This window comes from Pelecanus crispus, chromosome 14 (genome assembly GCF_030463565.1).
Source record: "Pelecanus crispus isolate bPelCri1 chromosome 14, bPelCri1.pri, whole genome shotgun sequence".
Taxonomy (NCBI): Eukaryota; Metazoa; Chordata; class Aves; order Pelecaniformes; family Pelecanidae; genus Pelecanus; species Pelecanus crispus.
In genome coordinates this window covers 378,096-405,041 of record NC_134656.1, presented here as the reverse complement: position 1 = coordinate 405,041, position 26,946 = coordinate 378,096, and the positions used below count along the sequence as shown (strand labels likewise).

The window sequence follows — 26,946 nt, the reverse complement described above, 5'->3', positions numbered from 1 at the left end:
ACCAGATCTTCCGGGAGCATCCAGCATCAGAGCAGCTGTTCCTCATTGCAACATCACAGCACTGCTGTCCTTGTTTATATATAAATACATACACTGTACTGTGGACTGAGCACCAGAGCCCAGCGCTGCTGCCACCACCCGTCCCCAGCAGGGCCAGCCCCGCTGCCAGCCCCAGCACTGCTGCTTGCAGCCCCCGGCCGGGCAGGAGGGCGGCTGTGCCGAAACAGGTGCCCGGCCCCGCCGTGCCGCTACCCCTGCACGGAGCTTGGCTGGACGCGCCTGTGCCCTGCGCCCTGTGACTGCCCGCCGCTCGCACCCTGCGTCCCCGTCGAGGCGCTGGGAGAAGAGAGAGGCCACCAGCACGCTTTCCTTGCCGGACGCTCCTCTCCCCACCTCCGGCAGCGCTCCCATGGTGCTGCCCCCAGCCACCCCCCGCCAGGATGGGCCCAGACAGCCCCACCGTGCTGCTGCCTTGGCGCCGCCTGTCTCTGGAGGCCTTGGGCCGAGCTTGCGGAGATGCAGCGTGATGGTTTGGAGGGGGCAGAGGGTGGGGGGCAGCTGCGGGGGTTCGGGTGCTGGAGCGCAGCAATCCCACGACAGCGTGAGTCCCGGCCTGGGGTGGGTGGGGGGTGCTCCCTGTCCCCCTCCCCACTGACTCCAGGCTCTGTATGCCCTGGTGCTCTCCTGGTGCTTGTGCAGTGGTCGTGGCGTGGAGCTGCGGTGTCCGGAGCTGAGCGGAGGCCCTGCCATGTGTAGCGGGAGCTGGAGCCGCTCTCTGGCCGCTGGAGCTGCGTGGGTGCTGCTAACCCTGAGGCACCAGCTCCTGCTCTTGGCCCCAGGCGCAGAGGAGTCCCATCCCGTCCCGTACCCCGCCCCACTCCCCCGCCGCACTGCCCCGGGGGCACCAGCCGGCCCAGCTGGTCCCAGCACCTGCACATGCGTCCAGGCCCCCCCCATGCCCCGCTGTGCTCCCTGCTGCTCCCCAGGGCTTTGCTGCTAACCCAGCCCCAGGCAGTCACAGATGCTGCCATGGGGCTGTAGGAAAGTCCGGATCCGTGCGTAGTTTTAACATATGCAAAGTCAGTTTGCCTGGTCTGACAGGGCCGGACTCCACAGCGAGGGGTGGCCGCAGGGGTCCCGTTGCCCCCCGGCATTGCAGCACTGCCTCACCCGGCTGGGCCACACGGCCGCTGCAGCCCGACGCCTGCGGCCCGCACCGCAGCAGGCAGCCCCCGAGCATAGGCGGAAGGGCGCGCTGGCGCAGTTCAAACACGTCTTACCTTTGGCAGCAGCTGCAGGGTCGCCCCCGCCCCCGTCCCCCCCCCCCCCCCCCCCGACCCCCGCCAGCATCTCTCACACTAGAGAAACTGAGGAGCTTTTAACAAATGTGAATGGTTCCAGGAACCACACAGGAAGCGGTGCCGAGGGCAGCCAGGGCACCCAACGGTGCCCACCCCGGCCCCATGTACATAGTGTACATAATACAGTATGTGTATTTTTAAAGTGATCATATTTATGTTAATAGAACCAGATGAAGTCTATATATAGAGATCTATATCTATTCTGAGAGATGCAGGGCTCTGCTAGCACCAGGCCGCGGGGACAGAGAGCCGAGAGGGGCTGCTCCTGCACGAAACAGGCACCCACCCATTGCACCGAGTGCTCTGGAGCGGTGGTGAAGGCTACAGCCTTCCCCAGCCACCGGCAGCCCCTGGGAAAGGGCCAGGTCGCAGGTTCATTCTCTTCTCAATTTAGCTTCTTAAGAGTTTTCAGGGAAAAGAAGTCACAGACTTTTCTGAACTTGTTTCACAGCAGATTTGAGCTTCCACTCGAAGTGCAGCCTGCTAAGAGTTGCCCTCTCCCGGCAGCGCTGGCTGCTTTGCACCAGCCTGGCCCAAAGCGGCAGCACTTTGTCCCCTGGCCAGAGCTGGGCCCCTGTGCTGGAGCGCTCGCCTCCTTGGGCCCCCAAACTGCTCCCCAATGCCGCCCCGCACCCCAGCAGCCTCCTGCCTGGCACGGCTGGTCCCAGCGTCCAGCCCCTGCCCGTCCCTCCTGCCCGCTGAGAGTGGCTGCAGCCCTCGGCTCCTGCCTCACTGAGGGCAGGAACCCCCTCTGCCAGTCCCCGCTCCTGCAGAGCTCCTCTACTCCTCCAGGTCCAAGCCAAAGCTATTTGGGGCTGCTTGGATAAAAAGCAGTGGGGTTTTTTTGATGTTGCTTTTTTTTTTTTTTTAAATTATTTGCTTTAAGATACTACTTGGACACTCTCCCAGATGAAAACCAAGCCCCAGCTGCACATCTGTGCCTGCTCATACCTTGCTCCTACATTTCCATCACTCCCAAAGTGCCTCCCTTCTCTCCAGCAGCAGCCACAGCCACAGCCAGACTTTCTGCCAGGGCAGCTCAGCTATCTGCACAGCTGCATTGCCCGTGTTGCAGACCCTGGTGTGGAAGCTAGCCCCAAGGGCATGGGGAGCTCAGCATTTACAGGAGGTGACTGGCAGGGTTTCAGCACAGGAGCTCCAGGCTGATGAATGGTGCAGACGCACAGGGCAGCGCTCTCTGCTCCTGCCACTGCCTCAGCTGCTCGGGAGCTGTTGAAAGAGCAGGCAGGCATCTGCAAGTGAAAAGTTCCTTTAGCTTTGGGAAGGGCAGCCTCGCGGGAACTGGGATTTCCTAGCATCTAACCGCTCTGCCCCTTGCAGCTGGTCCTACACCACCACATACAAGCTCACATGCTGTTTCCAGCCTCCCAAAATTACTTGAGGCACTTCTGCAGCCATGGGGGAGGCCTGCACAGCAACCTGCCCACTCATCTCATGTGCTAGCACCACGCTTGTTGGGCCTAGAATGCTTGCCAGCTTGCTCTGCCTCTTCAAAAGATGCCACTTGCTCCCTGCAGTCACCCTCTAATTACAGCTTGGCTATTGCCCTGCCGCACCGCTGGGCCTGCAGCTGTGGACGCTGTCCCACCGCAGCAAGCCTCGTCCCCTCCTGCCCCGGGGCATGCAGGGCCCAAGTGCAGAGGCAGGTTACGCGCAGCAGCAGCCGCTGCCAGTGCCTGCCCCTGCTGAGGCCGCAGAAAGCGTCCACCCTCGGCAGTGTCAGGGCAAAGAGCTCTTCCCTCGGCTGCAGGTACAGGTTGGCAGGGAGTGACATTGCAGAGCAGTGGTGAGACAGACGGCCAGGGCACGCTTTGCCGCTGAGAGGTTTGCTTCATTGCCCCCCAGCATCACCAGCGGATCCCAGTCCCGCTCAGCACCACTTCAACCTCCCACGGTAAAGCCGCAGTCCCGGCTTCCCCAGGGAGCAGGAAGGCAAGCCCTTTCCATCACTACTGCTGGAAAAAAGGCATTTCCCTTCCTCATCCTCCAGCAAGAGCAGGGTCACAGCTCTAGACAGAGCCAGGCAAAATTTGGCTGTGGCAAGAATAAGTGCTGGTTTCCGCAGCGAGTTCTCACTCGCTGCTGGCTGGAGAGGGCCAGTTTTAGCAGACAGCACTGCATGTTAGTTTACAAACCCAGCCCTGCACGTTTGGCCTCTGTGAGTGTTCAGTTTCCCCATGGAGCACCCTTCTGCCGTTCCACCTTGGTGAAGACAGTGTCCTCCTCTGGTAGACATGCAAGTTCCTCCTTGGCACATGCGCAGACACATTTCGGTTTTTGTTCCAGACAGGAAGGTCTTGACCCCCAAGTTTGTTTCACAGGCAGGCTGCTGCCGGGCTGTGACCCACCGGGACGGTGGGATAGCAGCATGGCCCGCAGCAGGCGGGGAGAACGCATACGCGCAGCCACACTCGGCCAGCACACGGCACTGGGCCGGCGGTGGCATACGCTCCGGTTCCTGCTGCGGGAGCGGGGAGCGGGGAGCTGCCCTATCCCCGTCAGCTGGGCAGGCACAGGCCCCCATGCACCGCAGCAGCAGCAGCAGCAGCAGCAGCAGGAGGCAGCTCACGTCGCTGCAGCCACCACACAGTACAGGCAACAGACCACAAGACAGCACTTACAGGAGGCGCAGGCAGCGTCCAGCGCGGGTTGGTCCGTGGCTGGAGGAGGGGAAGGACTAGATGCTGCACAAGGGTAAGAGTTGCACTAGAAGAGTCAAGACCCTCCTCTGTGTAGCAGGACTAAAGACTAGCAGAAAGACCAAAAGGTCTGAGATTTGCTGGTTACACCACTTTCTGTGCTACATGTGCAATATATTTGTTATGAATGTTATCACAAAGTCAGTTCATTCAATAATCTTTTAATCACTGTAGCTAGATGTTCTACGTCCATTAAAGTGACTTTTATTCGAGTGCAATATTGCAATAGACATGTAGTGACGTAGTATGCTTTGTGTTTTAGAGAATCTGTGTGCAGAGCAATGCAATTAAGTTTAAAACCTTGTAAATAAAACAGGTTGCAAACCAAAAAAGGAAAAAAAAAAAAAAGAGTATTAGGCTTGTATTTTATTTCTGTGAGTGTTTCAGTATTGTGCATTAGGCCGCCTCAGTACAGACCCTGTGTTCTCTGTGCAGGTATTAATGGAGGAGTGGCTCCTCGGCTGTTGAATGCTCCCTGTTAATGCTTTACTGCTTTAACTGTATTCATTTTTCTAGACTCCTGTCTGCACAAAATGCAATAAATGATTTTATTACACCCTTCACTACTTGCACGGGGAGTTTTCACTTGCTTCCAGGGTCTCCGCAGCTGTTTTACACTTGGCTGCTACCATTCCCGTAACAAGGAGCAAGCCCCGACAGGGAGCAGCAGATCGCAGAGGAAGCAAAACATCAGGAGAGGAACAGCCTCTCCCAAATGCCACAGTTCCCCTGGTTTAAGCTTTCGCAAATTTCTGATCACCCCAGCAAAGATGCTTTACGTCTCTGCAGGGTTGTAAAGATGGAGAAAGGGATCTAACAAAAAGAGACTGGAGGAGGAAAGATGGAAGACAGACAAACTTCCATCCAATTTCAGGCTGCGTAGTAACAGCAGCACAAAGTCAAGGCAGGCCAGTGTTAAATGCACAGGTACTCGCAGCCCTAACTTCACGCAGCAGCCATACGATTAACAGCAACTGCGGCAGGACGCCAGACCAGTTCACTGCTGGCCCGAGCGTGCACCCTCCCCTCCCACGACCGGAGGGGCTTCGGACCTCTCGCGCCGGCCCCTGCCACGCACTGCTCCAGCACGCGGGTCCCTCAATGGGCACACGGGCCGCTCTGCCCAAGATGGTCCCGGTCCACTGTGTGAGAATAAGCATCTGTGAGGTACTTCAAAGTGTTATAAACTGAGACAGACTACAGTATTCTCACAGCGGGTCACGGTAAGGTTCGTACGCTTTCCGCTTAGCATCCAGTGCTGGGCTGCGTCTGACACAGCTTATCTGGAAGAAGAGAGTAATGGCAAACACAGTGGAATAATGTACTCCAGTAGTACTCAAGCTGTCAAGTGTCAAAAATGCAACAAAACGTTTTTCCTGCCTTTTTATTAAAAAGTAATGTCCTCTTGTTAACAGCACAGAGAGGAAAGAAAAAAATGCTACAACACAAACCACCTGGGACAAAGAAAATCCTCTGCTCCAAGAACACCGCTTTCTTAGTTTCTTTGGGTTCTCTGCAGGAAGCCTACAGACTCTAAGAAGGCCGTGATGGGGAGGACCACATAGTTAAGAGATGTTTTGTGTTCTGGTATCAAAGTATGTTACTGGTTAAAAACACGGTGAAGAATCACTGCCCAATTTTCCACTCAATTTTCCGCTGCAGCTACCAAAGTTGAAAAAAATATATAAAAATTATGGTATTGCATCTTGGCACTGCCTCTGCACCTTAGATGGACAAAACCCCCATCGACAGTGAGATGAAGTCTCAGAGCAGACATTCACCACCTGGTAACTGGCTGCAGGTATTCCCAAGGGAGGGCCAGCAGCACATCAGCGTGGCTGCGGCTGAGCTGTTGGGCTACAGGAACCAACTGTCCCAAAGCAAGGTTATAAGAAAAGGGAATTTATACACCAAATTTAACAGATTGATCTTAACACTGACCTACTTGGTGTAGGAAAATTGACAGACCATTTGAAATCTCTGCCTTGGCTGGAAGCTCTTGTGTTTCAGATCTGCCACAGTACTCGGAGCAAAGCTGCCAGTTTCTGTGAGCTGGGCGAGGTGAGGAGCGTCTCTCTGCCTCGCCCTGCCAGGACATGACAGTCCAGCTACGGAAGGACCAAACGGCATGGTCCTGGGTTACTGAGCAGTGGTCATGCATGTGCTTCATGAGTTCAGCTGCTAGCGCTACCACTGCACTTTCCAACTGGCTTATGTGCCATTAAAAAAAGAAATAAAAAAAGAAATCCAAAGAAAAATAGTGCCCATTCCAAAAAGGTAGGTCTCCAAGAAGGCCCAATCAGCATACCGCTCTGTTCAGTCCCGTTTCCTCAAAACCACCGACCCAAAACTACACTAAAACTATTCAGTGAGGCCAGACTGCGCCGCAATGTGAAGATGCGCCAGCTACTGGGAGTGAGGACAATGCAGAAGGGCTGTCACTGCAGCAGCTTCTGGGACTGGACAAAATAACCGATTATCCAAAGCAACTCCTAGCACATCGTGCCACTGAGAAAATAGAGCATACTTCTCCAAACACTGCTAACCAGACCAAGGAGAGGAAGGGCAGCGCTAGCAACAGTCAGCAGCAATGCCACCGGGGGTACACTCTCGCCAAAGTGGAGAGGACATGCATTGTCCCATGTCAAGGACAGGAGACTCTTTAAACAGCTATAAGTATGGAATGGCAAAGGGAAAGGGAAAGGGCCTGACAGCTCAGCTTTAATAGTGTCGCTGGTAGGAACCCATAGGTTGCTGGGCTGAGGACCCTGCTCGCCCCTGGGCCACGGTTTGGCTCACTAGGTGGGAGAGTGCAGGACCACTCTGGATAAGGGTGTCCAAGGCTTTCTGTACACTAGGGTTGTCAAAGTTGATACCAGAAGATACTGGCCTTTGAGCAGGTACATTGCCAGGTGCAGGGAGGCGATTTTGGTGCTGACCATAGAGTGACTGAGCTTGTGGAGGAGCTCCAGGTCTTGGACCCGCATTTCTTGAAGGGCCTTGGAGAGCAGGAAGCTGTGTGCTTGGAGTCTGCAATCTCTGCTGAGCCTGGTTTAAATTTCCAGCACTCATCTGTGCTGACCGGGCCTGACCGCTGGCCATGTTAGCAAAGTTCTGGTTCGGAGTGCCACCTGAAGTGCCTGCAGAGGCTGCAGAACTGCTGTTTGCTACAGCAGCTGCTGCCGCTGCCGCCCCGCTGTTGAAGAGACTGAGGATTTTTGCTTGAAGCTCCTGCTGAGGATTAGAAGAGGACGCTGGAACAGAAGGAGCAGAGACCAGAGGCTGTGAACCCTGATGAGCCTGAGAGCTTGGAAGGCTGGACTGACTACCCAGAGATGATCCTGAAGGTGCCCCCAAAGACTGTCTTGTCATGGATGCTGGGAAAGAAAGGAAAGAGTGTTAAAGCTCTGCAAATGCCCTTGAAGGGGCACCTAAAAAAACTAGTGAAACAGCTACCAAAGACACAGGCATCAGTGAGTACCCACCCTCTGAACAGGAGAGCTGCACAGCTCTGGGAAACCCAAACCATTCAGCAGAACTCTTGCCCTTCGTGTAGCAGCCAAACCAATTATTGGCAGTCCCATGGTTTCCCTGAGAGAATCCAATATAAAAGTTCTTTCACATGAAAGATCTGAATTGTCTCAGGACTCCCAAGGACACATCCACCTCAATAAAACGAGGCGCTGTGTGAGGAAGTTACAACACTGGGACTCCTCTGCAGCTCCAGGACTGTTTTCAGGTCCCAGCCCGGAGGGCCCACAAACCGTATGATTAACAGCCTTGTCTGGGGCTGAGAAACTTACCCTGCAGAGAATCAGTGCTTCCCCTCAGCAACCGTTCCTTCCGGTCTCTCAAGTAATTAATTACTTTATCAGTCTCCTCAGCAGTTAGATAGCGATTGTCTGCCAGCAGGTTCAAGAGAGTCTGAATCCCCGGAGGGTGACCTCCTCTGACACCCTCCTCCATGGGGGGTGGGCGCTCCCGCTCCTGCAGAACAGCTTCATCTGCCATCTTGGCAGCCTGCCGGGCGATTTCCTCGCGCTCCTTCTCCCGCGACTCTGTTTTGTAGCGCTCGTAATTCCTCGCCACCAGCACCATGGCATCAGCTTGAGGCATGTTGCGGTGTTCTGCACAAGGAAAAGAAACGTTTTAAGTAAATGAAAGTGATGCTAACAGGAGGTGCCTTGCCTCATGCACACCAGCACATCTCATTCAGCAGGCAGGCAACAGCTTTGGGACTGCAAGTGTAGACTTGGGAAGCTTCCTAGGCACACAGTTCAATTTCCTAAGCTGACAGAAGGCTCAAGGCTATCACCCAGCAAGGCCATCCTTTACTTCCACAGCTGAGGGCTCTGAGAAGATATCGTATCAGCCCAAGAAATGTCTGTCTTGCCTCTCACCCAATTAAAAGGGAAAGCAGCTCCTTCTCTCTCTCACATAAATTCTCCATGCTCCAAGAGCAGACAGTTCCAGCCATTCTACTGCTGAAGCCTTGGACAGATCCAAAACTTGCCCTCTGAAGGCTGCTAAAGCTTCCCCGAGCAGGACAGCGAGGGGAATACTTTTTGGTTCTGTACTGCCAATGCCTTAATATAGTGTGTGCGCATGCAGGAGACGGGGAGGAAAGCAGCACTGGCTCAATATCACATTGCTGCTATGTTTACTACTCTGGGGCAACAAGCAGCGATCAAGTTCTTCTGTAATACAACAAATAATGGTCAATTTCAACTTTTTTTTTGTTCCCCTTGCCTTTCAAAGTTTTTGAGATCATTATTTCCACCTCACACAGTACACAGGCAAATATTCCCCTGAACACAGATTTAAGTACGGAGAACCAAAGGGAAGGCCTTTACCTTCCAAAAAGTGCCCGAAGCTCTGGGCACTCTTCACACCTGCACAAATTACACTTCGTACAACTTGTGAAAGAGTTCCCTGAAACTAATGTGAAGGGAAAGGTGGCTGTGAGGAATTCAAGTGAGCATATTTAATCTCTAGAAAGAGCTGTGGATGAGCTAATGACTGGGGTTCTTATCAGATTTGATACACTGTTAGATCCAGTAAAGAAGGAGAGAAGCTTTGGTGGGAGGACGGGTGTTAAACCAAAGGAGTTAGAGTTAAAACCAAGGGCAGCGGAAAGCCCAGTGAAAGTGTGCGAGCTGTATTTCTGCAGGAAATGAGAGAACCCTCCTATCACATCTGCATCTGATCTTAAAAGAAACCGGGCTTCTTCAGTCAGTAAGCACACAAAAACCGGTGACTGTGCATTCAAGAAGTTTACTCTCCCAGATGAATCTCACAAATCACTACTTGAGAACACAGTAAGGGAGAAATAACCTCATCAGAGCAAAAGGCTGCTTTCCAAGATCACATTCTGACAAGATGTTTTTTTTAATACCTACACCCACCCTCACGCTCACAACAACCAAGTCACACCCTGAGATGGAAAGTGATGCGACAAGTGTAAATGGCGCTAAAATGCTAAAAAGGTGGAGCACGTACAAACAAATCACTTTATAGTTGTATCTTTTTATAACTCTTCCCAGTTTCACAATCAGATCTTTACCTTGACTGAATACACTATCCTTATTCTGTTTTCCTTAAACCACATTTGGTTCTAAAATCTGTCCTGTAATTTGTCACATTCCAAACATGCTCTCTTTGAGAGCAACAAGTGATAGACTGAGGTTGGACTGGTATTACTCAGAAATCTACCAAGGCAATGCAGTCATTTCTAGAGCTGGGGTTCATGACTTGCCCTAAGATGCAGAGGCTGGTGATGTTAGGCGCTAAGAATGCAGCCGAGATTCTCTCTTGGCAGAAATTAGATGGGCCTTGTGACAAGGGACAAATAAAGTATTATGGAAACTTGTAAATAATTATATTCACATTTATGACATGATGCCAAGTCATTAATAACTACTTATGTCACAGCAAAGATGAACTTTGTCCTGTGTGATTGATTCGGCTTGAAAGAAAATGTTCTAAAGCAGCGCTTTGAGCGGTTCAGAGTGACCACAGAGCCACACAGCCTACTGAGACCTCAGTACCTTGTGGGGTGCCAAACATGATGTTAACAGTGCAAGAGCGGTGAACTTGATGCTGCTGGGTGATGACAATGGCAAAAGGAGACCCTCCTCTGCTCACATCGTCCAGGGCTTGCGTCAGTGACATCTCTGTGTTGAGGAAGATCAGGTCCACTACCATGCCCAGATCCCGCACCTTCCGCCCCACTGACTCCGCGTACTCCCTACCACAAAGCAAAGCCAGCAGAGTTGAACAAGTCAGTCACATACAGAAACAGAAACCCTGGCACATTCACCCTCTCTGTCGTCTCAGATTCGCTTTTCTGATGGCTTGCCAAACATCATAATGTTTGACAGGACAGTATTAAAGCAATCTCATTACAATAATATAAAAGCCCATATCCTACCCTTATTTTGATCTGAATCAGTCATTTCAGTTTAGCTGAAATAGATTACAAATCAAGCCTCAGCTTAGCTGAGAAACAGAGTGTTTGCAAAGGGATTTACACTATTATAAATTTGCTTACATGTAAATGTGTTTAAACTGAACTCATTAAGCAAGGTAATTTATGCCTGCAGAGATCCAAGGGGGACACAGCAGAGTAGCTAACTTACAGAAGTCAATTACTTGTGCTACGTTCAGTATCTTAACTCTTCAAATACACCTTATCCTAATTCACTGTAGCACAGACCAACTTCTGGACTTGATTCATTTTCAGAGGATAACTACCCATCCATAAACTTTCACTTGAGTTCCAAATACATTTTCTCTTGCTCTTTTGTTCTACTAGCTGCTTCCTGCTCTAACCCAGTATCAACACAGCATCTATGGATCCACTGCTCCTGCAGCCGCTGTCCTGCAGACTTCCCATTCCAAACAGAAAACATAGCGCACACAACAGAGCTTCAAGTTTTCAAGTCTTTTTTTAAGCTTATTGTACTCAGTACTGAAACTGCAATACTGACTGCATATGCATTCTGAAAAATTTAGTCTGTGTGCAGCCACACCTTTTGAAAGAGGTTCAATTTATCGTCTTTGGATGTGAACATTGTAACGGTGACTAAAACTGTTCTCCCCCGCCAGACGTCTTTTTAAGGATTTCTAAGTTACACCGATTGTGTTAGTTATTCGGGAGTCATCTTTCAACAGGGCTATAGTAGGTGATATCAATGCTTCAATACCCAAGATTTATTAACATGCTCCAGCTCTTCAGGTTTGTAGCTGTTACAGACCAAAATGATCCTTAGGATATTAACCTGATCCTCTTGCACAAAAAAAAAAATCTCCCTCTATCAAGTACTATAACTCGTGGTCTATTAGAATATCTTCCAAAGACTTTTAGTCACCAAGGGATAAAGAATCTATAATTTCCTTTCAAGATTTGTTCCAATAGGTAATCAACTCCATTAAAAGCAAACCACAGAAGTGTACTTCTAGTTTCACTGCTTCCCTTGTTCCAATTTCCTGTTCTGTCTTCTACCACCAGATCAGGCAAGCGCCAGCTCGCTCTGCCTCACAGGTATAGCAACATTAAATAAAAGCAACTCTTGATCTTTTTTCCAAAGGGCTAAGGAGACAGAGCTTTAAATTTCCCCTTGACAAACATTTTCTTCAGAACCCAACCCAGATCTATGCTTTATTTACATGTTTGCTATTCTTCAATATATTTATTTGTAAAGATATAGACATCAGACTGGTGCCATCGTTACAGCCCCTCTCTCATTGTGCCACGCGCAGGTGTACCCCTCTGTTCCCAACACAGCGCCCTGTCCTGGTTTTGGCTGGGATAATTTTCTTCCTAGTAGCAGGCATAGTGCTGTGTTTTGGATTTAGAATGAGAAGAATGCTGATAACACACTGATGGTTTAGTTGTTGCTAAGTACTGCTTATGCCAGTCAAGGACTTTTCAGCTTCCCATGCTCTGCCAGGTGCACAAGAAACTGGGAGGGGGCACAGCCAGAATACTTGATGCAAACTGACCAAAGGGCTGTTCCATACCATATGGCGTCATGGGCAGTATAGAAACTGGGGGGGTTGGCCGGGGAGCAGCGATCGCTGCTCGGGAACTGGCTGGGTATTGGTCGGTGGGTGGTGAGCAATTGCATTGTGCATCACTTGCTTTGTATATTATTATTATTATATTGTTACTATTATCATTACTATTTTACTTTATTTCAATTATTAAACTGTTCTTATCTCAGCCCAGGAGTGTTTCTCACTCTTACTCCTCCGATTCTCTCCCCCATCCCATCGGGGCAGAGGGAGTGAGCGAGCGGCTGCGTGGTGCTGAGCTGCTGGCTGGGGCTGAACCACGGCACGCCCACTCTCCAAACTAAGGACGTACTAACATTTTTGACACAAGTTCCTTTGACTCCTAAAATTGTTTTAAGTCCTTACGTTCCAAGAGAAAGCACACCATTCTACAGGGATGGCCAGTCTTTTTGTTTCTAGATAAACAATCTTGCATTTAGCACAATAAAAAGACACACTGTGTTTGAGTGGGGACACCTCAGTAAGCGTTCAGACTGCCACATGAGATCACCCTGGTTACTACTTACACATGCTTTTGATATCATTCATGACTACTTTCAGCAGTGATTTTATACTTCTTGCATGCTGGATTAACGTTATTGACTGGTATCTGACCTAGCAACCAATCTGACAGGAGCTCTGAAACGAACACCCCCACGACTCCACCTTGACAACTGCTCCGTACTATCTGTTGGTTGGCACATATTAATATGTTCCATATCATTCAACCCATGAATAACAAATACAGGCCACTACAGCCTGTCGTCACAGTAGGCTGATATGAAGAGTAGGTAGAAAAGTATCAGGAGAAGGTATAGTGATAGGTGACAAGAAGGAAATAAAAGTAAAGCACAAGATACAACATTTCTCCATCTCATCAACATATATTCTCAGAACAGCAACAGAAGCTGTAGCTTTTTGAGGGCTCTAAAGCCATGCTCCTCAAGAGCAACCTGTTAAGACAACAGCTTCAAGGCAGGACTAAGTTTAATTCCGTTTGCTTCTACCATGCAATAATAAAATTGGTCATAACTATTCTCTTACTTTGTCTGTTTATTCACCACTATCACAGAACAATCCACAGGTCTCTCTGCATCAAAACGTCTCTTGATTTCCTCATAGTACTGACGGTACAGCTCCTCTCGGCGCCGCTCCTCACGTTTCAGACGGTCTGAAAGCAAGCCACAAAGACAGAACAAATAACGCCCTTTGGACCTGCTTGGAGCGTCACAGAACACAACGCACTTGGCACTGCAGGCATCTCCTGCATCCTCCCAGAGGGAGCATGTGAATCTGCCCGTTATAATGTTACAGGTACGTACCTTCTGAATTCACTGGTGCTCTATCAAAATGCTCTTTGTAACGGTCATAGTAAGAGTCATCCTTCCGTCGATAGTAGTCTTCAAGGCGAAGGTAACGGTCATAAGCTTCATCTCGTCTGCAACATTTACAGAAGCAGCAAGAGTTTCCAGTGCAATCTCAGGCAATAACTTCTGCCAATGCATCACACACAGACCTTCCTCAAGTTTAATTTCTGAAGTACCCACCTGCTCCCCACAACACACAAAGCAAGGCGCCCAACTGTCCCCAGCCAGAGCAATTTCCTTATCTTCAATGCCTGACACCACTCAAACCAGCACAGCCATAAATATGTGTTAGCAAATATAATCTCATGGAAATTACCTGTACAAAGGGTCCCGAGGGTCTCTCATATCCCGAGGGTCTCTCATATCCCGTGGATCCCTCACATCTCGTGGATTCCTCATATCCCGTGGATCCCTGTATCGATCATACAGCGGCTCCCGTGGGTCACGAAGATCTCTAACATCACGAGGGTCCCGCAAGTCTCTTGGATCCCTGATATCCCGTGGGTCTCGCAGGTCCCGTGGGTCCCTGTGGTCTCTGGCATCACGCATGTCTCTAGCTCGAATGTCTCGCGTGTCTCTGGAATCTCGCCCGTTTCTACCATCCCTGCCATCTCTGGGGTCTCTCCGTGGGCTCCCCCGAAGAGGGGAGCGGTCGCGTCTGGCATCTCGGCCCTCCCCGTAGGCATATGGCTCTCTGAGGAAAACACCAGGGAAATTCCATTAGACCGCTAACGACACGAGTACTGTTACCCCTACATCTCTTACCTGAGGTGCCAAAGCGACCCTTCTCTCAGCAGCTGATTCCTCCCTCCTATCCCACAACAGCAAGAATTGCCCAAAAAACCCGTATTTGTTGAAGCAGCCTGGAGAAGCTTCTTAATTCCAATGTTTATTGTAGCCAAACAAGACCCAGAAAGCTCCTTAATGGAGTGTCACTAAAAATGTAGAGCGCCTGTGGAAGAAGTGAACAGGCACCTCAGAAACCACTGTTTCAAGGCCTCCGGCCTCCAACGTCAACCATGGATCATCTACCAAACATGTTTTTGCAAATCCTTTGAGAATTCAAGGTGCTGGAGCCTAATACCCACAAATATGCAATAGCCAGGAGCATTCAAGGGTTCCATTAAATTCACTAGTCAATGACAGCAGAATACCTGAAATAATTTGTTACTGGCCTATGATTAAAAATGGAGCTTCTTGTGACCAAAGACACTGTAGGTTCCATGTTGTGGTTGGGTTTGTGCTGCTAGCAGAAAGCAATGAGAGCAACCGCTGCGTCCTGGATTTGAAGGGATAGTTTCCATAGAAAGCCAGTCTTATGTTTACGATGCCCCACGTTAAGAGGGAAATAAACCCAACCAGCATGGCATCCTCAGCAGCAGCAGGCTCCTCTGTCACATCTGAATGATCCGTCTCATTCAGACTTTGCACTGCACTGTCTTCAGAGGCAAGGAAGAATAATGTTCCAGTCTTCATCTTTTCCCAAAACAGTAGGGTTTTTTCCCCAGGTCATATTTTGTTTTCCAGAAAAAAACATAACTTTCACCGTAGTCTAAGCCAAACATAAAAAAAAGTCTTGCAGAGAAACTACTGAGCTTCACACATTTTGAACGTTCTTTCCCCAAGATACTGACAACCATCAGAAAAAAAAACAGCTTTTTGAATCTTTTTATTTCCAAAACTTGACAGACTTTTAGAGTCCTCTACCAGCCTAATCTAGTTTATGAAAGATAAGCAGAACATAAGTCCGCTTCCACTACAGTGCATTCATGTAGTCATCTGGAGAGAACAGCGTGCCCAAGTTCACTGTCAGGTAGAGCAGACAGTAAGGAGATGGACGTGCAGAGTCTGTGCATGGACTTTGGTGGTTAGACACCCAGCTGTGCTGGGGGATACACAGGAGCACTGGCATTCTCTGTCTTTATACCAGATACAAAACAGATCTTGGGACAAACTACAGCACGGCCACCAAGTGTAGCCTCCTCCTGTAAAAGAAACGCCGTATTTGCACACAAACAAGTGTAAACTCCTTCAGCCTCTTGGACACGCAAATCCGCTTTTTGTTTGCAATCTGTATTGAAACCACATCCCATGAGAGATACACATCGCTGCCCCCTTCCCCCCAACCTACAATGAACGATGGCAGAAGCTCAGGGGAAACTTCTGATTTGCTCTAATGGAGACTGAGTAACTGATCTTTCTGTAGCTGTAAGACTATATAGCAAAACAGCCAGATGCAGTGTAATTGTTTGGCATATGATATTTATTCCAGCTGGAGTGGGGGTGACCAGAACAGGCCACATTCATTATTTGCAGAGACAAAGAGATCCAGAATGAACAACGCACAACTGCAACAGAGGTACAGACGTGGCGCGGGTCTCCTCTGCTCTTCCACCTGCATGGCTGCCCGGCTGCTAGCAGAGGCAGCAGCACGAAAGCACAGCAACCTTCTGCTTCCACGCCTCTGTCACCACGGTCCAACTCCTGCAGCATCAGCACCGCTGCCCACATCTCCTCAGGACTCAGTACCGCTGGCCCAGCACCACCGCCTGCGGTGCAGCCTGGGACTCCGCAGCCCGGCATCAGCGGCTGTCATTCACACATCTGCAGCGTGGTCCAGAGTCCATCCTCCACTGTCTGTGCGCCCACAGCCGTGCCCAGGGCTGGGTGCCCGTGCCCACGGTGCTGCTTGGGCCCTGGTGCTAGTGACATGGGATGGCTGCGGTGTCTGCGGTGCCAGCAGCCCAGTCCATAGCCTGGTGCCCACAGCTCACACACCCCCAGCGCTCCTCAGGGCCCAGGACACGGGCATCTGCTCTCGCATACGTGCGGTGACGCAGGTCCCAATGCCCACGGCATCAGTGCCTGCTGCTTGTCCCTCTGCAGTGTGGTCCAAGGACCAGCGCTCATGGCACAGGTGCCTGCCTCTCACTCCTGCAGTGCTGCCCAGTGCCTTCAGTGTTACGCACCTTCAGTGCCACTGATGCCAAAGATGTGCAAGCAGTGCCTGCTGCTCGTGTACCTGCAGCATTCTTGGGGGTCTCACACCAGCAGCGAGCACACCTGATGCTGTCCAGGCCGAAGGCTTGCCGCATCTGTAACGGGAACCCCCAGCTGTGTGCCCGAAGCACTTCCTGGGCAGCGCCCACACGCTGGTCTCTGCAAGCGCATTTGGTCCTGTGCAGGGTAAGCGCACAACATACAAAAGACCTAGATGATGCCAAGAAGTGCAGCTACTCATTCTCTGTTTTTTGGTGGTAGATGTCTTGCTAGTTGCACTTTTTCCCCATTTTTGGCAATTTAACAGGTCAAGTTAGTAGAGCACAGCAGACATGAGAGCTTGATTACCTTCAAGTCCAACATGTAACACTCCTTTGTGTGGAAAGCTTTACAGTATAGGCATAGAAGATGCATGCCTCATACCAAACTGTAACTCCAGCATGTCTTTGTGTGCTTCCTAGTAATGGTCTGGAAAGGAAACTGAAGTTGTCTTCCTGCGACAGGACAGTCCGTGCCTTCTCCACCTGCCTGTAACTTCACACACAGAGGATGTGCAGGAGCTGCACGCACTGTGCCTACCGAGGGGTGGGAAACCAGGAGACGGTGGCCAGGTACGCATCACTAACTGCACAGAAGGGGACTGGTTCCAGGTACTGACAACACAAGCACACATGCAGACAGGACAGTGCAATAGAGACGTGTGCTCCGTCTTGCGCTTCGCTCACGTGCTCTTTTCCAGTCTCATTGCAGCACTGGAAGCTTTCGACATCAGAAGAGGCAAGATTGCGAAGTCCTCTGCAGCATGGCACTGTGAATGCTACAGCCCCTCGGCATTCTCTAGATATGCCTCGGCTTCTCTGATACTTGAGGCAGAAGCAAACACCAAGCGTATTCTTCCTCACAAGTCTCTTACAACCTGTGCTGCAAAACATAACGCTTAGCTGTAGTAACAGCAGCAGACACAAGGATTTCCCTCGTGCCTCCTGAGGTGTGAGTGCCAGAAGGGCTCTTAGAGGTGAAGCGGCCATGTCCCGACTGTCTCGCTTGAGCACCTCTGACTGGGGAGGTGGTGGTAGGGAAGAGACACAGACATTTAGCACAGGCCGCCGGGCTCATGCCCTAAAAGCCTGACCTTCCTAGTATAACTCACTGCTTCCAGGTACTTTACCTTCGTGCCGGACTGGACCTTGATGAAGCCTTATTCATATTTCTTCTTTCCACTGCTTTATTAATATCTGTAAAGAATAATCAACCCATCTGTTCAATGCTATGGAACAAAAAAAGATCATCAGCACAATTCAAATGAAAGCAACTTAAGCTCAACAACATCCAGATGGTGCAAGAAAATCCATTCAGCAGAGAGACATTGTCACTTTGACAATTTTTTATTAAGTTTAGATAGTACAATGTAATGAAATTTTCATGGATTTCTCTGACTTCAAAATAGGGTGGACAGCTTGGGTGAAGTTTTAACCCTTTACATTCAGGCCTACATCCAGACTCTTCATTCCATAAGAGAACCTCTTTCTTCTGCAGTCTATGAGCGAGCAGAAAGCGACTCATGGACTCTAGGAGAAAAAGCAGAGTCTGAAAACCTCCGAGAAAGGAAGCTGATGGCCAGCACAGTCTTAAGTTCACAGCCAGTCCTGTTCAATGGAGCATGCCGCTACCCTTGTTGAAAATAATCCAAGGGTTCTCAAGTGGCACATGTAACTGCCTTCCAAGGGACTGCTGCAGCGTTAAGTTGTACAGCCTCCACCACTGAGGAAACAGGATCCAAGGAGCCTGAAGCACAAGCTCCTTATGAAGTCAACATGGTGCACTCAAAACACCACACTTAACATGATGCAAACTGATGCAACAGAGCAGAAATTTGAAAATTGGTTGGCTTCTGAGCATCTCCATGAAAAAGTGAAACACAAAGAAGTAAAAGAGCTGAAGAAACAGAGTCTTGTCCTCAACCCGAAAAAGTGAAGTTGCCCAGAACTGGCAGGGACCCATATTGTTCTACTGTGAAGAAACAAAACCTGCCGTAACAGCTGATTGAAGATGAAATAATGTACTGGAGGGGGGCAAGAACAAACAGAAATGACTTCAGACATTTTACTCTGAGAGCCTTTTAAGGAAAAGAACAAAGACAAACTTGTGTCCTATCTGCTCCCTGAGAATCTATCGACAATTAAAACTTCCTATTAGTTATTTACGTTAACTACTTTCAAAGCTCTTGCAAGAGAATAAACATGCCACAATGTCTTTAGGCAGACTCAGTCTTAACATCTTCTGTAACTTCCCAAACTATCCTTCATTACTTTCAAGATTAAAATAAGAATTAAGGGATTAGTTCTAATTTTTGGTCATCTTGTCAATCAAGCAGCAGCGTGTTCTCTTTTTGTGGGGGGAGAGAGGCAAGCGCAATCTGAACAGTAACTACAGATGCAGCGTAACAACGTTCACAGGACCACAAAGCAGTCTCTCCAGGATCAAATACAGCTGCATTGTCTACTGTCACAAACTAAACTTGATGGACAATTATTCCCTACATAGTTTTACTCATTGAAGATATGAAAACACCACATTTGTGGAAGTATTAGTGCAACGCAACACTGGAGTTAACTCTCCCAAAGCCTTTTACCTTACTGTGTTATTAGCAATTATATTTATTACTCAGATTGCATAACTGAAGCAACTGTTCTCCTTGCATTTATTTTTTAGTTGAGAATTTTCTTCCACTTAAAGTCAAGTGTTATCTTCAAGCAAGACACTATCTGCTTTCTTCGGTTTAAGATTATTTTTATTTTCTGTTTTAAGATGCATTGCAGAAACCTGTTATGATTTTTACACTCAATACCATACATTTCTTTCAAATAAAAAAATGTATTTAAATCTGAACAAAAATATTTTACTAGAAGAAAAAACACCTTTGAAGGGATCCTTCTCTTGTGCAGAACGAACAGATTTAATAACATTTTATTTAATGCCAACAGTATTTACAGGTTAAGTATTTGAACAATGACAAAACTTCTGAGAAAAAAAATAGTCTTCTGTCTTGTAGGATTTTGAGATGACAGGGCCACTGTAATCGTACAGTGTAACCTTCTGAATAAACACAGGTGACGAGTTTCTTGAATCACGTTCCTATCTCAAGTGCAGCAGTGGCATTGAACTAGAGCTCAACTTTTAGCAATACATCCAATTCCAATTTAAAAGTCTTCAGAGCACAGAAACCACCAAAGCTCCAATAAGTTATTCCAGAAGTAAATTACTTTGCTGCTAAAGAAAACTATTTCTTTCCAGTTAAGGACTTGCCATACCTATGCCTACTAGATTAAAACTCGCTTATCTCCAGGTCTGCCTGTAACACACAGATCACACCACTCCTTTTATCTTGTGGCTTTTGCTAGGACTTGTTCTTCAACTCTTTAAGCCTTCTCCAGATTTTTCTGAGGCTTCTCCAATTTAGCATTATCCTTTTTAAACCAGGCATACCAAAACTGAACACAGTATTCCAGCAGCAAAAACCCACAGGTACCAAAACCTCCCTACTTACAATGCGCGTTTTATACGGCTAAGGACGACAAAAGCACTCCCGCTAGGTGCGGATCTTCCCTTTTGGCTTTACTGAAAGCACAGTTCTGCCTGCATCCAGCTTAGGAAGAAGTCTAGGTCATTTCACCATCAGTGACTCAATCGTCATTATTTCATCCTCTCTTTTTAAAACATGATTGTGTGTTTTCTTTCCAAGTCACTTATAAAAGCACTGTATGGCCAGGAATCAATTTTTCTACACCACCACTCATAGCACTGAGCAATTCCATCTATGTTTCACTGAGATTCATTTCATTTAACCTTATGTTGGTTTTAATTGTTCTAGTTTCTTAATCAAATCAAACATCTTACAGAAGTCTTTTACATCAACACTGCTACTTTCAGCCATAAAACTTGCAGTATCATAAGAGTAAGTTAGTTTGACAGGATTTATTTTGATTGGCATTAATTAATTCACTTCTCACTGAGCATCAGGTGAAAGAATCCCTTCATTATCGGGGCTGATGCCAGGTTCATCCCATTTACGCTGTCCGCTGGCACATCCACAGCGTTCTGCTAGGTCCCTGGAAACTCCCTAGTATTCCAAGGCTTGTGGAAAAACAATGTTAATAGCCTAGGCAGATCTTCATTTCACTGAGCCTCATAGATGTTAGTTAGATTTAATTTTTTGGACAGGTCTACTTTTGGTAGCTGCTGTTTTACCTCTTCTAGTTTGCTACTGAAATGGAAATTATATCAAAAACACCACCTTCTGCTTCTTCAAAAATAGACAGCAGAAACATTAACTGAAGACTAGGTGGTCCTTTCCAGTGAGAACTTTTATCATTTCCAGACAGTTACACCTCAGCTTCTAAAACAGCCGCAATTGTTCCTATTCAAGCTTCTAGGCTTCGACAATGCTGGCTGTAATTTCTTCTTGTATCCTTCTACCCTCCTTGTCTATTTGCCTCTGTTTCCATCTTCAGGCTCATATTTACTACTGTACACACACCTTCCCACAAGTCATTACTTATTGCTCCTTTCATTCCTTCCTAAGTCAAACTGTTTTTCTTTAAATTAGTGCAGGTTTATTTTGAAAGCAAATTTTTTGCTTGCATTTAACAGGTTACTCTGATTTCTAAAAATTCATTTCTGTTTGTTTGCTCCCAGCATATTTAGCAGAATTATTTTCATCTTTATGAAAATGTCCTTTTTAAAGCACCTAGTATTTATAGCACTACTTACAGATTGATTTCACAAGTGCAAAAAAATCCAAGTTAAGATTACTTCTCAAAGAAGCCGCTAAGTGCTGTGACCAATTCCTCTGAACCTGTCGAGATGAAGCCCAATATTGGTTTACAAATGTTTTTAAAGCTACGTGTATGAGGTTTCAATGACTGCTTTCCAGGGCTTACATGTGGAACAGTTTCTTACACAGGGTACTGCAGCTTTTCAAATACTAACACATAAAAATAAGTTCAGAGTAAGACCTAGGTGGCAAGAGAAAACACTGCAGATGAACCACACAGCACTTACAGCAAGTAACTCGGAAGGCAAATACATCCCTAGTAAAAGTGATTTTAGACTAGCGCCAGACAAGTTTCACACAGTGATCTTTCCGAGAGCTTTAAAACAAAAGCACTCTTTCTACCAGAACGCATGCTAGGGTCAGTAGGAGAGCACGGATCAGTTTTCCTTACCTAATCTATACCCTTTATAAAGGCGACCCTTCTCACCGTCCAGAGCGGCCTGGACATCTTCTAGACGGTCATACTGCACGAACCCATAGCCATGGTACATGCTGAGGGCTGGAAAAGTTAACAGCAGGGCAAGACCGGTTACAACTAAGGGACAGTACTAACCCGCACCCAGGCCATCGCGTAACCCCACCAGATGAACAAGCAAAGGGGCTCTACCCAGAAACGAGTATGGCAGTTTCCTGGGAAAAGCAAATCTACCAGGATCAAAATGCAGAGCTTTAAGACTCTGAAACACATTTCGCAGATCAACTTGCTTCTGACAAGGCAGTGACCAAAATACAGCCCATGAAGTGACCAAGATTTGATTAAGAGACTATGGAGTCACTTGAAAGAGTATTGTAACATCACACTGCAACCCCAAAAGCTAAAACATGGCTGATAGATACGCATTACGTTTCAGCTGTACTGAAGGAGTCACTTTTTCAAAGAAAATGCAGGCAGAGAAAATCATCATTAAAAGGTCACTTTTTAGGAACAACATTAGTCACTCCTCTCATCATCATCAAATAGCATTTGACAAGCATGAAAGTTATATTTCTCACTGAATTCCCAGCCACAAAAAGGCATAAGATAATATACTAACCCCTGATTTTGCCATATTTTGAAAATATCTCTTCCATTTCTTCACGAGTCATGTGGTCTGTGGGCAAATTGCCGATAAAAAGTCTTCTCTCTAAATCCTGAGGATTGGTGCTGTTAGTGAAGTCGCTCTGTTTGATGCTATTGCTCTTGCGTCCTCGAGCCATTTTGCTTTCGTTCCAAATCCAACTCTTCGCAAAAAAAAAAAACGGCCATGCATATAATTTCAATCTATTACATTAAAATTAAACTGGAACAAGATTAAACTTAACAACTTTGCAGACTAGAAGCCAACTGGGTCTGCTTGACGCAAACTTCACTCCAGAGAAATCTTAATACAAGGGATACAGAGGTCTGGCAAAAACATACACCGCAGCATTTTGGTTGAGCTTGTCTGTAATCCTGAATGGTAGTAAACCTAATTATTTTGCAGGTAAGTTTTAATTTTTTAACTCCAAACTAAGACACAAATAAAATTTTCCACTAAAACATCTTAACTTTAAGCTTTTGTACAGCCATTGTTGTCACATCTATTTCTTCAGTACACTGGTAAGAAGTGTTGAAATTTATGCAATATTTTAATAAGCGGAAAGGAAACACTCATCGCAACATTGCATAACAGGACCCACATATTCCAATACAGGCTTTGAATGAGACATCAGGAAGTACTGTTTAAACGCTCTTAAGCGACCGCACTTGGATCACTTTACTAAATGTGAAACCTTAGCTTTCCAATACCAGAAAACACAGTTTCTCATTCATACCCCTGCTAAACAGCATATCCTTGTCCCCATAGAGACATCAGCTCCCACAGAAGGCGGGTCCACAGCTGAGAATTTAACCACCCCCACATAAATGCTGAACCGCTACCTCATCTCCCCCAGTACAGCAAAAATACACTTTGTTAACCCACACTATCGCAGACAAAGCTGGAGCAGTCAGCAACACTCACTGCACAAACACAAACTTACTTGAAGAATTACAGCAAAAAAAACCCCAACAAACAAAAAACCAACATAACAAAATCTACCAAGCCAACAAAAAAACCCGACCAAACCCCACCCAGGATTCATACTTTCTGATTTGGTTTAAAAGTCACCATTACATAAAGCTTAAAAAAAAATGAAACACACTGAAACTTTCAAGATTAACTTGAAAGTCTGAAAACTATTTAGTAAACTTGTCATACTTCCTAAACATTCACCTAAAGGAATGCAGGATGGGATTTTCTGTTTATAACATGCAAGAAACCTGGAAAATGAAAGCTGATGGAATTGAGTATATCAGCAGAAACTTCTTCTGTTAATCACGAGATGCCTACAACCAACACGCTCCCTAACAGTAACCTATATTTGTTACAATTTAAAAGCCTCTAGAGTAAACAAGTCAAACATCTAAAAATATAAGATAGTTTACATAAATACTTCTACAACACTTAACTGGCATGAAAAATACATCTACTCCAGATTTGAGACATAAAATTTGGGTGGTTTGGGGTTTTGTTTTGGTTTTTTAAGATCAATCAACTTTACATTTGTACCACTCTTCTCCTTCTTTCAGGAAACCCTGCAGGGACAGGAGGCAGAGAACACCTCCTGGTCTACTGCCAGAACAGGGAGGAGGAATAAAACCCCAACACCAAAATCAAAATCAAACAAAAAAACTAATTTCTTCTACCATATTTGCCTCAATCCTCCTGTAAGTCTGTCCACACACAGAGTTTTACCTTCCACATCAGAAGTACCAAATCTTGTCCCATTTTTCTGTATGGAAGCACTAGGCTGCCCTTCTGTTGTCCTATTGCAGCTCAAGTTCTCATCAGCTGAGGGGAAAAGAAGTTTTCAAAATTCTCCCCAAATGATTAAGCGGCTATAAAACACGGAAAGACCCATCTAGCCCCAGTTCCCATTCAGAGCAGGGTGACATCCAAGCTGGATCCAGCTGTCATGGCCCTACCAGGGATGGGGACTCGGAGCCCCCGCGAGCACCTGCTCAGGCGGCACAGCCTGTACGTACGGTCTCAGGATGTCACATATATGCACAGCAAACAGGCGTCAGCACAAGCTGTCACTGCTGCTGGCGGGACATTTCACTTTCAGTACAAAAAGCAGTAAGAAATTCCCTTTTCTTTTTCTTAAGGGTGGGGATAGTAGGGGGCAGCTGGGGAAGACAGTGCAAGAGCTTTCCATATGAAGAAAAACAGGGAGCTGTTTTTCCACTTGCAGGTCACTTTCAAAACAAAGCAATAAATCCCAAACACTCAGACAGGCTGAATTACTAGAGAACTTTCATTTAAGAGCATTTACTGCCTCTTACCATTTTCCACTTGGTAGATTACATAGTTAAGGGCCATTTATTAATCATAAGACCAGAATAAATGAATGTTGTCCCAGCTTTAGGCATGCTACATCAGGTGAACGACTAATTTCCACATTAAGTCTTTTTCTATGAATGCAGCTGGAAAGACCAACTACGCACCTGGGCAGCTTAAAAGTGACAATCCCCCCCGCCCAGAAACCAAACACCAGGCCGAGCAGGTTCCTACAAAAGGACAGCCCACATCAGCTCCTCTGGAAGTTAATTAAAGCCACATTTCCCTAAAAATCTTATATTTAAAACCAAAGTTATTTATTAATAGTGTTACAGCTTCAGAAAGCAAGACATAGCTGAAGTGGGATACTGAAAGTAATTTGACACAAGTGAAACGTTACTCAGAAGCCTGCAAGAAGTTCCTGGGCAAGGCAAAAAAGAAAAAAAAAAAAAAAAGAAAAAAACGCCAGCCACTGCAGGAAGGAAGGTGCCGAGCAGTAAGCTTGCCACCCAGCACCGGCCAGCGGCTCTCAGCAGCTGGGAGCCGAACCCCACGGGCAGCCACCCCCTGCCCGCCCCCAAAGGCCAGGCCCGGGGTCAGGGGGGCCGTTTTCGGGCAGCACCGGCACCCACCCCTCGGTGCTCGACACCCAGGACCGCAGGCAGCCGCAGAGCTGCCCGCAGGGACCGGGCTAACACGGAGAAGGCTTTCGCCGTCCCTCCCGAGGCCCCTGCTGCTGCGGCCGGAACGCCAGCCAGGCTTCCCAGGCCCCGGGCCCTCCTCACCTGCTCCGGCCGGCGTCCTCTCGCTACTCGCGGCTTTCTCAAGCAGCGGCGAGGAAAACCGCACGCCCGCTGCTCCCCCGGGGGCCGCGGTTCTCACAGCCGCCGCAGGCGTTCCAGGGCCGCGCTCGCCGCCACAGCGGAGCCACCCGCCGCACGCCCGGGCCGGGGAAGAGCCGCTTTTCCGCCGCGCCGACCCCGCGTACCGGCCGGCGCCGGGCCGCCGCAGGAAGCGCGGTGCCGCCCGCAGCCGGTGCCGCCCCGGCCGGGGGAGCGGGGGAGCTCCCGCGAGCCCGCGCTCCCCGCTGCCGCCTCCCGGGCGCGCCGGGCGGTGAGGCGGAGGCGCGGCCCGCCCGCAGGCCGCGGGGCACACCCGGGCCGGGCCCGGCGCGGCGGCCGGGAAGGACTCAGCCCTCCGCGAGGCTGGCTGCGGTACGTCTTTCACTCGAGCGCCCCGCGCACCCCGGAGCCGCGGGGCGCCGCCGCCCGCAGACTTACCGCCGCGCCGGACCCGCCGCGCCTCAGGCCGCCGCCCGCCAGGACAAAGGCGCCAACCGCCGCTGCCGCACGGCGCCGTCGCAAAGCGGAGGGGGGGGAGCACCGCCGGCAGAGCGACGCCTCGCGCTTTACGGCGCGGCGCGCTGACGTCTCACCCGCCGCCATGCCTGCCGAGGCACGGGAGCGGGGCGCGCGCCTTCCCCGGCTCCCGGCGTGCCCCGCGCGCCGCCGCAAGGCATGCTGGGACTTGTAGTCCCGCCGAGGGTAGCCGGGCAAGGCCGCTTGGTGGCGCCACCAGACCCCGCGGGAGGCGAGGGGAGGCGGGGCGCGGCGCGGGGCGGTGGCCGGGACCGGGGTTCGGGGCCGGGACCGGGACCGGGACCGGGACCGGGGTGGGCCGCGCCCCGCCGTTGCCGTCGCACCCCCGCCCAGTGCAGGGGTCGGGCCCCGCGGCGGCGGCCGTGCCAGCAGCCTGGCACCCGCGGGCCGGGGCCTGCCCGCCGTGAGCGGGGCCCCGGGCTGCCGCCCCCCGCCGCCGGGGCCGCCCCGAGCAGCGGCACCAGCACGGGCCCGCCCCGCTGTGCGGGCGCCGGGGCCGGGGCAGCCGCGCACGCCGGGGCTCCCTCCGGGCGGGGTCACCGGGCCCCGCCGCGCCCGCACCGCTCGGGGCCGGGAGCGGGGAGCGCTCGGAGCCCGTCCTGCGCGGCCGGTGCCGGGTGCTGCGGGGACTTCCCAGGCCGGGCCCGCGGGAGCCGGGCCCAGAAATCCCCTCCCCACCTTTGCCTCCTTGTCTCTGCCCTCGAGACTCCCCCGGGACCCTTCGCGCTCCCCAGTGACTCAGTTTTGGGAAATGACGGCAGGCTGGGGAATCCGGAGCATGCGGTCCCCGCGGCTGCCCACCGCGCCAGCGCCCTCGGGGAAGCACGCTGCCCGCCGTCCCGCCGCCGGGAGCAGGAGCGGCAGCGGCCTGGCAAAGGCGGCGGGCGGG

The 26,946-nt window shown here is 49.5% G+C and overlaps 1 protein-coding gene across 1 annotated transcript; it reads right to left on the bottom strand.

Moving 5' to 3' along the window:
• Positions 1 to 6,654: 6,654 nt before the first annotated feature.
• Positions 6,655 to 25,516, bottom strand: NCOA5 (nuclear receptor coactivator 5). Its single transcript, XM_075720902.1, has 10 exons — positions 25,464 to 25,516; positions 22,372 to 22,558; positions 21,729 to 21,836; positions 17,672 to 17,738; positions 13,820 to 14,197; positions 13,459 to 13,574; positions 13,181 to 13,307; positions 10,129 to 10,328; positions 7,885 to 8,208; positions 6,655 to 7,458 (listed from the first exon to the last, which is right to left on the bottom strand). The coding sequence occupies exons 2-10, from the start codon at positions 22,532 to 22,534 to the stop codon at positions 6,803 to 6,805; spliced, it is 2,139 nt and encodes a 712-aa protein (XP_075577017.1). The 5' UTR covers positions 22,535 to 22,558; positions 25,464 to 25,516; the 3' UTR covers positions 6,655 to 6,802.
• Between the last annotated feature and the right edge of the window lie 1,430 nt (positions 25,517 to 26,946).